The sequence below is a fragment of the Dendrobium catenatum genome, unplaced genomic scaffold (genome assembly GCF_001605985.2).
Source record: "Dendrobium catenatum unplaced genomic scaffold, ASM160598v2 fragScaff_scaffold_313, whole genome shotgun sequence".
NCBI lineage: Eukaryota > Viridiplantae > Streptophyta > Magnoliopsida > Asparagales > Orchidaceae > Dendrobium > Dendrobium catenatum.
This window is the reverse complement of record NW_021318775.1, coordinates 3,697,387-3,711,256: the sequence shown is the minus strand read 5'-3', so window position 1 is coordinate 3,711,256 and position 13,870 is coordinate 3,697,387. Positions and strand designations below refer to the sequence as shown.

At 31.6% G+C, this 13,870-nt stretch overlaps 1 protein-coding gene across 1 annotated transcript in view; it reads right to left on the bottom strand.

The window, feature by feature from the left end:
• Positions 1–6,104: 6,104 nt before the first annotated feature.
• Positions 6,105–13,870, bottom strand: part of LOC110114627 (fatty acyl-CoA reductase 8-like) — a 10,952-nt gene continuing 3,186 nt past the window's right edge. Inside the window, exons 4-10 of the mRNA XM_028693509.1 lie at positions 9,418–9,502; positions 9,083–9,186; positions 8,150–8,352; positions 7,928–8,031; positions 7,561–7,750; positions 6,905–7,027; positions 6,105–6,255 (exon numbers count right to left, since the gene is read on the bottom strand). Coding sequence (XP_028549342.1) covers positions 6,105–6,255; positions 6,905–7,027; positions 7,561–7,750; positions 7,928–8,031; positions 8,150–8,352; positions 9,083–9,186; positions 9,418–9,502 — 960 coding nt within the window. The remainder of the gene's footprint in view (positions 6,256–6,904; positions 7,028–7,560; positions 7,751–7,927; positions 8,032–8,149; positions 8,353–9,082; positions 9,187–9,417; positions 9,503–13,870) is intronic.

Here is a 13,870-nt window from a genome sequence, read left to right as displayed (position 1 = left end):
TGTGGTATAATTGTATAGATCATGAGTAGTGTATATGATTTTTAGAAAAATAAATACAAATTTATATATTAATATTTTCATCAATATATTTATTTTCCTGATATTTATATTAATTAAAAAATTAGGTAGCTCTGGCCATTGTATATTAAAAGATAAAAGAATAATTCATTCAAATTAGATTATGGGGTACGACAGATGGTTTCAATTTAAATTAATAATTATTTTTATCAATTTATTTCATCTTTAATAAAAATCAATAATTTCACATTAAAGGTTATAAAGAGCCCAAATATGATGAACATAACTTACCCTAAAATTAGATATGTCATAATTAAACCTATGCCTTATACTTTGGTGCTTTAAAGAATAAAAGGTCGGGGTATCCCGCCTCTTAGTTCTAAATCAAGCTAAGATAAGCATAGTTTAAAAGGTACTAGGATGGTGGAAGGAGATCAATTCTCAATTCCTATGGCAGAGGCTAAGGGTACATGGTTTGATGATAGAGAACATGTGTGATTCCATTCCATATATTATAGGTTTCCTGAACGTAAGGCCTTATAATATTTAATAGATCATGAGAATAAATATGACCCACTCTATAGATTGATTCATGTCTTCCACAAGGTCAGAACGGTTGGCCTAAAGAAAACTTAGTTGTTAGACACCTCTATGATCACCTAAGGGAATTTTTGACAAGCCACTAGTCCACCTAGGATCAATTAAAATTTAACCTAGATATGTGTGGATCACTTAGGCTCAATTGGGGTGACTACAGTTTAAGAGGTGAGAAGATTCACCAAGAAAATTTAGACCCATTATAATAATCAAGGATCATAGTACTAGTCCACTTAAATAATCTAAGGGAACTAGAACTAAATAGGATGGTCCCTAGAAGGCCCACAATTATCTTAAATCATTGAAGGCATCACACTAGCTAATCTAAAAGCTATGGAGGATATTATATTATCTATGGTCAATTGATTAAGGCTAGGGTAAGAGGATGATAAAGGCCTATCAAAGAGTCTGAGGTCACCTAAATTGACTTATAAGATGGTTTTTGATCCACCAAGGATCATATAAGGAAAAGGCAAAAGTTTTGTAGAAAAGTCATTAGGTAATCCAACCAAGCATCATAGAAGATTGTCTAGGATAATCATTATCCAAGGTCTATAGTCACTTAAAACTAAGCTAATAGAGGGTATGCTAAGTCACATAAGGCCCATGAATGAGAGCTAAAGTAGAAAGGGGTCAAAAGATCTTTAATAACTAAGCCAGGTGTATTTTAAAATTTAATATTTTTATGGGATTTAATACAAGCTAAAAGGGGAGTTGAATCTCAAATATTTTTTATTTTAAAATAATTTATCATGCATCTTTTAATATTTCTTATTAGCTTTGAGAAACTTCTAAAATCACCTAAATATCTAAAATTAATATCTATATAGATGGTGTCACGATATGCCATAAATATGTAGCTCATAATGGCAGTAAAGGGACCCAAAGGGGCTTTGGCTAAAATCAAAGATCTAGATTTGGACTGACCATATCCAAATTACATATGAACAGGTTGCTGACTTTTCAAAGGGGTCCCTCACACCCAAAGGTGAGACTAGAACACCTGAGGTCACTCCCTACAATGTCTATATATGAATAAGAAAAATAGTAGTTCATACGTGTGTCAAAATGGTTCAATGGGTCGGTTTCATAACCAACTCGAATGAACCTGGGTATAAATGGGTTGACCCTAATGACCCAATTTTACAAATCTATCAGGAATTCCAACTAGGATAAAACCCACAAGGATTATCGGGTTGACCTGACCCAACCCATAAAGCCACCAATGCAGATGTCGTGCACTAAATCCAGATGCGAACACAAGTGCACTGTGCATAAGTGGCCGATCGAGAACACTCTCAAGAGCTCAGGCAAAGGGGTCATGCTGTTAGCGCGGGGGGAAGGGGGGTGTAAGTACATCAGTGTGGGTCAATGAATGCAATGCTCGGATGCTGGCTGCATCTTCAATTCAAGTCTATTTTGGGTTTTGGTTCAACCCGAATCTGACCCATTTTGTAAACATGCCAAAAACTAAAACCTGAATTTGACCTGTAGGGCAAACAGGTTTACCCAAATCCAAAATTTTTTAGATCTGGTCCGAGTCAGGTTTTGGGTTATGTCAAATATTGATAGCACTACTAGTTCATGCGTGCAAGTGTGCGCACCCATAAAAGGAGATGTGTAAAATGTTCTAGAAATTATTTCTCATTCAAGGGCTATGATCAAATGGATCGAGTGGAGACCAAGGAATGCATACACACCTCAATAAAATAAAAGGGGCCTCATTTAAGGATTATGACTCATAGAGTGAGACATTTATATAAATATCTTGTAAATAACATAAAAGAACACAAGAATGTATTAACATAATGATATAAATAATCTTGGCCAATATTTAACATAATGAGGTTTTCATGCAAGGAAATAAATATGTGAAAGTAGATACATAAAATAATGCATGGTAATGAACAACTGCCTCCTTAAAATCATGCAGCTCTCAATTTATACGATAATATCATTGTACAATATCCTATGCTAGACAAAATATCACATGAAACAATGCTCCAACAATTGCATATATTTTATCAAAATAAAGTGACATGCAAATCGAGGCATCTAAATGGATGCATTTATACACAAGAGATCACAAAGTGGCGAAATGATTACGTGAGATCACCTAAAGCTGTCTGAAATCCAATCAGAACATGGCACATCACCAATATGTTGTGTACCATTACTGTGTAACGTTGTGTATCAGGTGACATTGTGTATCCTGATTGGCCTCCGGACAGTCCGGTGATCCCATGCAATAATCTCTCCACAAAGTGGCACTATTGTTGCTGGTCAGAATTACAAAATCATGTATGCATGGTGCACATAATTTTAATTTTAAATCCTTGAAAGAATTCATCAAACAAATTTGGTCAATAAAATTAAAGACTAGAATAGATCTACATTTTATGGAGATAAACTCACTATAATTTATGTGAGTGAACAACTTCAAAATTCATGAACCTTAAAGTTCCCATGTTTTTTAATATAAAACAAAAGAAATGATTTTTATAAAGCCATTAAGCTAAAATATAATAAGGCTCAGTTTTAGATAATTTTTTTGGTGCTATCTAAAATAGGTTTCTAGTACAAAACTTTTTTGTATTAAAAATTTTTGTACAAGAAAGTCATTTTAGAAATCAGTAAGAAAGCTGTTTCAAATGAAGTATAAGATAGACTTAAAAAAATGGTCAACATTTTTATTTTTTCTTATATGTTTATGAGAAAATAAAGTCCACACAATATTACTAAAAGAAAAATATCATCCATTGAGTAAACCTAGAATATGCAATTCAACATGAATAGCAGTTCAATGTTATTATGGCATTTTCTAAAAAAAAAAAAAAAGGCATTTTCTCAAATGAATAACATGCAGGGACAGTGAGCACCTGTTCATTTGTGGTCCAGTTTTACTCAATCAGTTTCTTTAGTTCTAACTTTGTTTCTACTATGTAAGCTACTATAAAATAGGCTATATTTTTTCTATTTTGGTGAGGAAGGGAAAGTTCTGGGGCGAGAACAACAAAGGGAGTTCATTATCTATTTCTTCTTCTCTTCATGTAAACTTCTCTACTATTATATTTGAATATAACAAGTGAGACTTAGGCATTAATTGATGCCTGAGTTATTCTCTTTTGATTTTTTATTTTCATATTTTGCTTAACAGTTTAAAAGAAAGGCTTCAACAACACCGAAAAGAACTAAATTTTTTAATACGAAGATCGGGAAGGTCGATATACGGCTTAAATTGTAATATTCGAATTATTATTAAAGATATGGAGTAAAGAATATAATGAATAAATTGTATATTTAATATTAGTAATGATAGTTAGGTTTTAACCTCTAATTTGCTATTGTAATAGTTATTAATAATTTCATATTATTTAACATATAATTCAAAAGCAACATTTTTTTTATTATTAGACTTAGAGCAATATTGGTGAAAATCCTCCTTTAAAGATTAAAAAAGTACAAAAGTAGAAAACGACAAGTTATTACCAATGATTACTAATTAAGTTCCCGTCCTTAACATATATAACATGTAAAAAAAATTCTAAATTTACAAAACTAACTTATATATGTATGTAACCTATTTATAAATATTTAAAAAGAATAAATTTTGATAATAAGTCACATGTAGAGCTGAAATTTAGTCTGATTTTTGAAATTTGTTAACTAATCATTATAATCATCTCTCTCTCTCTCTCTCTCTCTCTCTCTCTCTCTCTTCATATATATATATATATATATAAAGCTTTAGCATGGTAAGAGGGGTCAAAAAATATATTGAGCTTTGCTAGGGTTTTGCCCTAACCATTTCCCTTTAGGGAGGTTTCTTCTACCCTTAATGGTTGCTCCTTTTTCCTCTCCCGGTGTTTCTCATCTCTCTTGGCTTGCCCTATTTGCAACTCCTTGATTGTTACACCTTCGTCTTGTCCAATGGTGGTTAAACAAGTGAAATTGAACGATCATGTCTTATTGAACAGGAAATCTAACTATAGATCTTTTCTTGATGTCCTTTCGGGGGCTTCATCTTTTATGCTATTTCCAGATCTTAAAACTTTGACACTCTGTGGATTGGCATTGCTTTGGATTTTGAAAGAAGAGGTTTTGGCACTTGGTACCCCTTTGGAGTTTTCTTTGGTTGGAAACTTTCCTAATCGTAGGCCTTCTCTTGATTTGATCAAAAAAATCTTTTTTACCTAAACCTTTACAGTGAGTATTCATTTACTTTGTTGGATCCTCAACATGTTCTGATAAAATTTAGTAGTGATATGGATTATTGTAGAGTTTTTTAATCACCGCTCGTATTTTGTTAACTACTATTTCATGAAACAAACCAAATGGTTCCCTTTTTTTGACATCAACGAGGAATCACCCATTGCTCTGATTTGAGTCTCCTTACAATATCTACACTTGCACTTGTCCGTGTCACGTATCTTAAATAATCTTGGTTTTCTTTTTGGCTATCCCCTTCATACTCATATTCCCTCTTTGATTGGGTATCGTCCGACATTTATTTGTGTGTTAGTGGAACTGGTCTCATCCTGAAACTTGCCACTCCATCTCTTACATTGTCGATCTACCGTGTGGTCAACAGCTAGTGGTTAGTTAGTAGTAGGTGGTGGATGATGGCCATGGAAGTTGGCTCTCAAAAATGATGATCATGAATGGTGGTTGATGACAACGGTGGCGACTGGTGGTCAATGGCAATGGTGGCCCATGACAACTATGGTGGAAGATGACGATGGTCATGGTTAGGGGTCAGCTATGGTGGCAGTAGTTGGTGATCACTGCAGATTGTGGGTGGAGATAAGATGATGAATTTTTGGTGTATTTGAAACTAGCCCAAATCTGAATAGTTCTAAATACACAATTATGAACTATAGAGTGAATTTCAAATTTATAAAAATTTTAAACTTCAAACCAAACAACAATATTCTTAAAACCTCAGCATTTGTAATATTTCACACCCTTTTAACTTTAAACCAAATAGTCCCAACTGAGCATGTAAGTGAATCTAACATTTGAACTTGTGTCAAATACTATTTGTTCTAAAAAAATCAAGCTAAACAAGGATCCTATAACAATTCATGTCATCTTCTTAATTACAATCAACCTTATTGGAGCAATAAATTCATTATAAGAAAAGAAAAAATTAAACATAAGTGGTACTCGCCAAACAAAAACTAGTAGCCAAGATAAGGACCCTCTCTCAAGTCATCCCAATCTTTCTTATAATGCATCAAGAATTAAAATTATAAGTTCATAGGCCACAATAACAAACATATTTATTGACTTATATTCCACAAATACATTTCATAATAAATTAACCATTGTAGTTGATGGAAATACAATTGTGATTAATTTAAATTTAAGTTGAATAGCTAGGTTTGCTCAATAAATACTACAATCAAAAGCACGCATCAATCATTTAATGCTTATGCTCTCCAACAAATTAAGGCTATATAAGAAGCCTAATATCATTTTCCAATATTCTACTTAAGCAAATACTTGATTACACCTGGAATGTGAATGTTAATCAAGTAATCATCCCATTCAATGTGCATTGGATCAAAATCAAACAACTTCATCTCATCATTATTCACCATTGCCTTTCTCAAACATTCTAAGTTAGAATCATCAAAGCTGCAAGCAATCACAATATGGAATAAGAATATTATCGATATCTCAAATATAATGAATATAATTATTTATTACTCTTTACTCATAAACTTGAGCTTACCTTCCTTTAAAGAATGTATATGGTGCATAGATATCAGCAAGGCAGATCACACGCTTATATTACCTCCAATAATTATTGTATTGTGGAGTAAACAAACCAAAAAGAGCTAGATTCATCAAGCGCAAGCCCTAAACAGGAAGCCACAACACCAAATAATATTTTGTTAACCGCTATCCCTTGAATAATAATCTCAAGTTAAAATCACATATCAAGAATTACATACTAATATCCATAATATATAATAATAATAATAATAATAATAATAATAATAATAATAATAATAATAATAATAATAATAATAATAATAATAATAATAATAATAATAATAATAATAATAATAATAATAATAATAATAATAATAATAATAATAATAATAATAATAATAATAATAATAATAATAATAATAATAATAATAATAATAATAATAATAATAATAATAATAATAATAATAATAATAATAATAATAATAATAATAATAATAATAATAATAATAATAATAATAATAATAATAATAATAATAATAATAATAATAATAATAATAATAATAATAATAATATTGTTATAATTGTTGGGCGCATAATAACTAGTGGCATGTCTCCTCTTAAATGTCCTAGAAGCATTTCTCCCATGGCCTTTGTAAATACATATGTATTTGGCCAGCCATACATTCTAGCCCTACAAGAACAAATAAAACAACTTACTAGCTTAAGATAGCATAGCCCTGTAAGAAAATAACAAACAACTAATTTGAATAGCTTATAATAACATGGTAAAATTTATAAGAAAATATTATATCAAAAGGTTCTATGGCTTACTGTTTTAAGAATGAAAAATTCATCTATATAACATTATTATTCAAAGAATAATATTATCTATGAAATGCAATATTTTTTATTTAGTACTAACTAAATATTATATTAAATATTAAATATATGAATGATAATTATGATTTTTTTTTCACAAATAGCTTAACAGTTTATGCCATTAGATTAAGGTGTCACATATATGCCAACAATTAAGTACAAAATATCATTTAAGAAAGTATAACTATAACATTCCATCAATTCAAACAAGTGATATAAACTAAGAAAATTTTATTAAATGACAAAAAGTGTTAGAGAAACAAACATTCTCAAAATATTTTATCAAATTGACCAAAGTTATTAAATTCTAAATATAGCCTATGTCAACCTAAAGGGATGTCAAACCTTTGAATTCCCAATTCCTTCATAACAATTTTTTTAGCTTCTATTGTTGAATTTTGCTCATGGAGTTCTTTCTTTCTATCTTTAACAAGTCTTAGCTCTCCTTCGATGTATAAATACAAATCCTTATTCAGTGCTTCACCGAAGTGAAATGGCTTCTCTGATATTATACCTTCCTTTACACCGGCTACATGAGCTAATCAACACAAATATAATCATAATAAGGGTGATGATAAATTAAATATTAGTCAGACTTACAAATGTCATTTAATATAAAGTTATAAAATAAGAAATAATGAAAATATCACAAATTTTAATAATTCATTATAATTTATATCAAAAGATAATATATTTTTGGTTAGCACTTACTATCCTTTTGATACATGGAGAAGCATCTTGACTTTTGTGCATTGCTTTGCAAACTCCAATACATGTTTAGCTCCCAATGTATTGATATTCAAAGAAAAATCATATCTAGAAAACACACACACAAATAAAAATAAATAAAATAATAATAAAAGTTTTATGTAATATATATTAATTAACCTCAAACTCTCTCCACGATATTTGAATTTTTAAATTTTCTGATCACCTCTCATAAAATTTGGTAGTTGCAGCCACATTGACAACAATGTCAATCTCCTCCCATAACATTTCTCTAAGATTATAATCCTCAATCCCTAAATTTTCATACATAATATCTCCTGCAACTGAATAAACCGTCTTGGATATAAATGAATCAAAGTCCAGCCCATGTTTCTCTTTAAGAACATCAAAAAGCTCCTTTGCAAACACCTGATTAAGGAAGTGATTATCCATTCATATTGTAATATTATATTTATTAGTATTGCTATGGAGCAAAAAATATAATTAATGATAATAAGTTAATATATAGTATATTTAATATTAGTAATGCTAGCAAGGTTTTAACCTCTAATTTGCTATTATAACAGCTTTTAATAATTTCATATTTTTCAACATATAATTCAAAGTTTAGCAACATTTTTGTATTATTAAACTAAAAAGCATTGGTGGAAAGCCTCCTTCAATGATTAGAAAGGAGCAAGAGTAGAAAAAAAAAAGTTATAACCAATGATTGCTAATTAACATGCAGTCCTTCACTAAGTTATATTAAGAGGGAATTATACACATAATATATAATTTCCCCTAAATTTAAAAAATTAGCCTATCTAAGTAACCTATTAATAAATTTCCATAAAAAATAAAACTTAATAACAAGTCACATGCATGGCTAAAATTTATGTTCAAAATTTGAAATTTGTTAACTAATCACTCTAATCAACACACACTCTCTCTCTATAAATATTTTATAACAATAATAGGTTTGGATTGAATTTGTGAAATTTTGATGTAAAATTAAACGAGTTTCATAAATCCTAGCCTTGCTAGAGCAAAGTCAAAATTTTTTATTCAAGTCTTGATCAACCCATTTGAACTCGAGTCAAAGTTGTGTCTAACGGCTCAATATGATCAATAATGATAAATATTAAAAAGGTAGTTATACCTCATTTTCCATGTGCTTTGCAGCCAACTTGGCATCCCCAGCTCTCACAAGAAGGAATAGTTTCTTCACTTTAGGTTGAACTCTAAGAACCTTCTCCACAAAGACTTCAAACCAAGCAACAAACAACAACATGCATTAGAACTAGATATTTTAACTTTTGTAAGTGAGACTAAGGCTTCATTTGGACCAATTTTCTTACTGCTTCTTAAAGCAGCTTTCTAGTTCAAAAATTTAAAATTTTGTACAAAAAAGAAACCAGTCGGAAATGAAGCCTAAAACAAAATCTCATGTGGTTAAATGCATATTAATAAGTGAAATGTTTTGTGAGATAATACTCTTTGCTATAAAACCCGTGGCACCAATGACAAAGATTCTCTTATCCTTTAACAGCTCAACTATACTCCCTATCTCAATTGTGAGCTAAAAGTGAGTATATAAAAACTATCAACAATAAAATATAAGGAATCAAAGAAATGTAGATTTAAGAGAAGGCTCCTTAGACATTTATTTATATGCAAGATGGGATGGCATATGGAATATGTCCAAGAGATATACTTTTCATAAAGTGATAATTAAAATGGTCAGCAATCCTTTTCTTAAGGGGTTGGCCTTGTATTATTATTATTATTATTATTATTATTATTATTATTATTATTATTATTATTATTATTATTATTATTATAATTATTATTATTATTATTTCATTTTTTTCTTTTATTTGTAAGACATCAATTCAAGCTTATTTATTTCGCACTATATATATAAATCTTTTTAGAAAAGTTAATTATCTTGCCTAATATTTTGAATTGCATTAAACTCATTATATTTAAAGTCCATATGAAAGCATTCAATGCAAGACTCTATTCTTTGAAATTTGTTGGGTTCTCTTTGTTCATAAGGAAATTGTGGGCTCCAAAAATTCGAACCCAACCTCCTTTTCTTCGGGGGGAGTTTTAACATATTTAGTTTCGAGGTAAATTTTAGAAGGCAGATGAGTTTGTAGATAAGACACAACTCAGAGACTCCGCCCTCATTTTGTGGGGACACAATAATCTGAGTTCTGGTCTCCTATAGGCCTAAGCTCCTATTGTTAATTAGCCCTCCTGATAATGAGAGAGAATGTTCGATTAAGGCTAGTCATCAATCAGATACATTTTTAGAATACATATTATCTGGCATATAGTAACAGGAATGGACATTTGGAATTTGAAGGGTGTTGGAAATTTATTTTTTTAAATTGAAATTTCACCACCTTGCACTTAAAATATATAGTGGGGGGAAAGGATGATGTACCCAATCAAGATCCCATGGTGTCGTCATCCCGGGCCATCATGGTCCCTATTCTACTTGGTCAGAGGAGGTAGTCGACCCAACCTGATAAAAGGATCCTTGTTGGTAGCCATGGGTTGATTCGTCCAAGTGGAGAAATTTGAATCCACCTTAGCTAACAGAGGGCTCAGTGCCCTATCGATTATATCCTATTGATTCATATCTCAAGGATTTAATGTCATTAATGAACTTATTGGATTCAACCATAACCATTATCTCGTGGTGCCATTTAGAGATAAAACCACTTGGTTCAGAGGGCCCTGGGTCATAATTATTTATCCTGCAGTTCTATTTGGTGGAAAAATCACTAGTCAGAGGATGTCTACCACATCCTTACTAGCAGGATATTATTTTGAGAATGAATCCAAATGATATTCTTGACCAGATATTAGCTCTTTATGAGCTGAAGTAGTTTTCAAGTTTTTATCCTCGGCAAACTATTATGGATGGTGGATGAATTATGCTTTAAGTATTTGATTGTTGGATCTCAATTTTAAATATTTGAATTTTTTTTTTGAGTTTTGAATTTTGAATTGGTATTTGAGGTGGCATTTGAAAATATTTAGAATTAACCCCTCCGGTTGAGAATTTTTGTTCAACACGGCCATCATCGGAGTAATTGGGGTCATTTGAAAATAATTTATATTTTGTGAGAATTTAGAGGCATTTGAAATGGTTGGAGTTAACCCCTCTGGTTAAGATAAACATTCAACATGACCATAATTTGGCTATATAGGCATTTTTATTGACTAAATCTTGTCAACCCTATCAACTTAATAATAGGGGATCAGGTTCATCGGTTTTATGATTTTATTAATGAATTTATCTATTCATTGTCCTTAAAGGCTTTATATGAATGTATAAAATAGTTATTCTGGTCGAACATCTTAACCATATATTTATTTAATAATTTTAGCCAGGTCGATTCCTATCTATACATATAAAAAGACCGGGCTCGAACTATGTTCTTTTATTAACCCGCGTAGCATCCTTAGTCGTAAAGTGTGCATTTATAATATGCTCACAGGGGCCCATAAAGGTTTTTTTATTGAACTTGCCCCCTTTTGTGTATCTATTTGCATGCATATTACGATGCATGTGTGGGTGCATTTTTATAATATTTTGACATTGATCTGTTGTGTGGGTGACCGCCATTTAAAGGTAGCATTATATTTCGATGCTCATTCATGTCTTTTGTCTGCTTGTAAAAATGTTGCAGATCCGGTGGCATTACGTAGCACTATAGTCATTTTCCCATTTCATATTGGTAGACTGTCGTGTACTACTTATTACTTTCTATAGGTAGATTATAGTGCACTAACGAATCTCTTACTTTATTATAGATAACTGCATTCATCATGAGCTTTTGTGCTGGCTTGTATTTGCTACAATTTTACTGCTTTGGCTATTACCTTTTATATATTTTTTTAGATTGCATGTTGGGTATATGCGGGTCTTCTACAATGACTTGTATGAGTTTGCATTTATCATCAATCGATCAACTTTTCTCGCAAGAGATCTACATAGTTGTCTTCCTCTGGGTGGTTGTTGATTGAGAGCATTCTCTACCTTGGTACCAATCACCATCCACAAGCATATTATTAAGCATATAAGGAATCATTATAAAGAACATTTTGCCGACAGTAGCGGCTATTTGCATCCACTGTACGATTCACTGGGGCAATAGGATATGATACATGATTGATATCGACAATTTTAACATCTTAAAAATTATTCATCACCTCTTGTAACAAAAGTCTGCATCTGTTTTGTATATATTACTGATATAGAACTCTTGCCTTCAGATGGTGTCTCATACATATATCTATGCTCATAGAAGATCGGTCGTCCTTGCAATATATTATTCATTGCTAGTTGTGTGTATGTTTGAATTCACAACATGCTGTCTATCAAACTCTTCTGCTTGTAGGAGATTAATGCATTTGCTTGTATGATTGATCCATAGGTGAGTTGTGCTCACTACATTTCCCTCATTTGTGTTTGCTGGAGATTCATTGAACTCACTACATGTAAATCTTAATAATCTACAAGAGGTTGATGCATCTATTTGCAGATTGTTGTTGACTGTCAAGTTGACTACATTCATTGCTAGTTTTTCCACATACATTTGTCATCAATCTACAGTGTTGATTGTATGTTTCATTTTAATGTTCATGGAACTAATTTGTTACTTAATGTATGTTCTTGTAAGATTGATACAAGTGTCACTTATTGATTAGTATCACTTGTTTATGGTTTGCATCGATTATTAGGATGTTCTTGCGCATTTATTTTGCAACCAATTTATATCTCCTTATTGATTATTGTTTGCAAGAAAATCAAGCATTTCCTTTGAGAGCAACATATCATGGCATGGAATTCAATCAAGTTATCTACAACTACTTATAAGCAAGTAGAGTTTGCAAGTCTATTATTCACCACCAGCCTTGCAAATGTTCATTTGCATTTAAGTTGGACCTTGTAATTTTTCAACATTCCATTTGAAAATATTGTGTTATTGTTCAAATAAAGTTCCTTATCAATCATTCATGTTATTCACATCTTAAATTCAAGTTAAGCTCAAAGTCATTTGAGTTCAATTCCTTATAATACATGCATGTTCAAGCTCCATGTAATGACGTTAACTTCTCTATAGTTTTCTCATTCAAGTCGAATGCCCACAAGTTTTTGCTCATTTCAAATTCAAGTTCATTATAGTTCATTCAGGTCCATTATGTTCAATCAGCAAGTTCAAGTCCTCGTTCAAATTATATAAGTTCTTATTTGTGTTCAGATTGTTCAAGTCATGGTTCATGTTAACATTTATTTAGATTCAAGTTTATTTGAGTCCAAATCCCCTACACTTAGTTCCAATTAGGTACTCCATTTGCTCTGAATTTTGCAAGCCTCTTGGCGTCTCCCCTGCTTAGGGGAAACTACAGGAGTCTTAGTCTGCCCACCATGTAAATAAAGACGTGCATGGTCAGTGTCGTGGGACACTACGGTTGTAGTCTTTGTCATCCACCACGCCAAGAAAGGCATGCATTGGTCTTCAAAAGTAATTGTTTGAAAAAAAAAATAGTTTTCCCCTGCATATGGGTACTTATATTTTTCCCACCATGCTAAGAAAAGCACGCACAAAGATTGCCCGCCTCGCCATAGGCACCGCACCGAGTTCCCTCCCACCAGATTAAGAAAAGCGTGCATAAATCCCTTGGTGCGCTGCAAATGCCAAAAATAGGACTTTAGGGGGATTACTTGTCTTGCCGCTAGCACCACAATGAATTCCCTCACACCGTGCTAATAAAAATGGCTCATGGGCGGTTGTTCGCCGCACTACAAGTGACAAGAATGAGTTTTCAAAGTTTATGAGGTTAAACCTTGGCGAGGGAACGTCGTTGGAGTGGGTATGCATATCGAGGCACACACTTAATTTATAATTAATTATAAATTAACTAT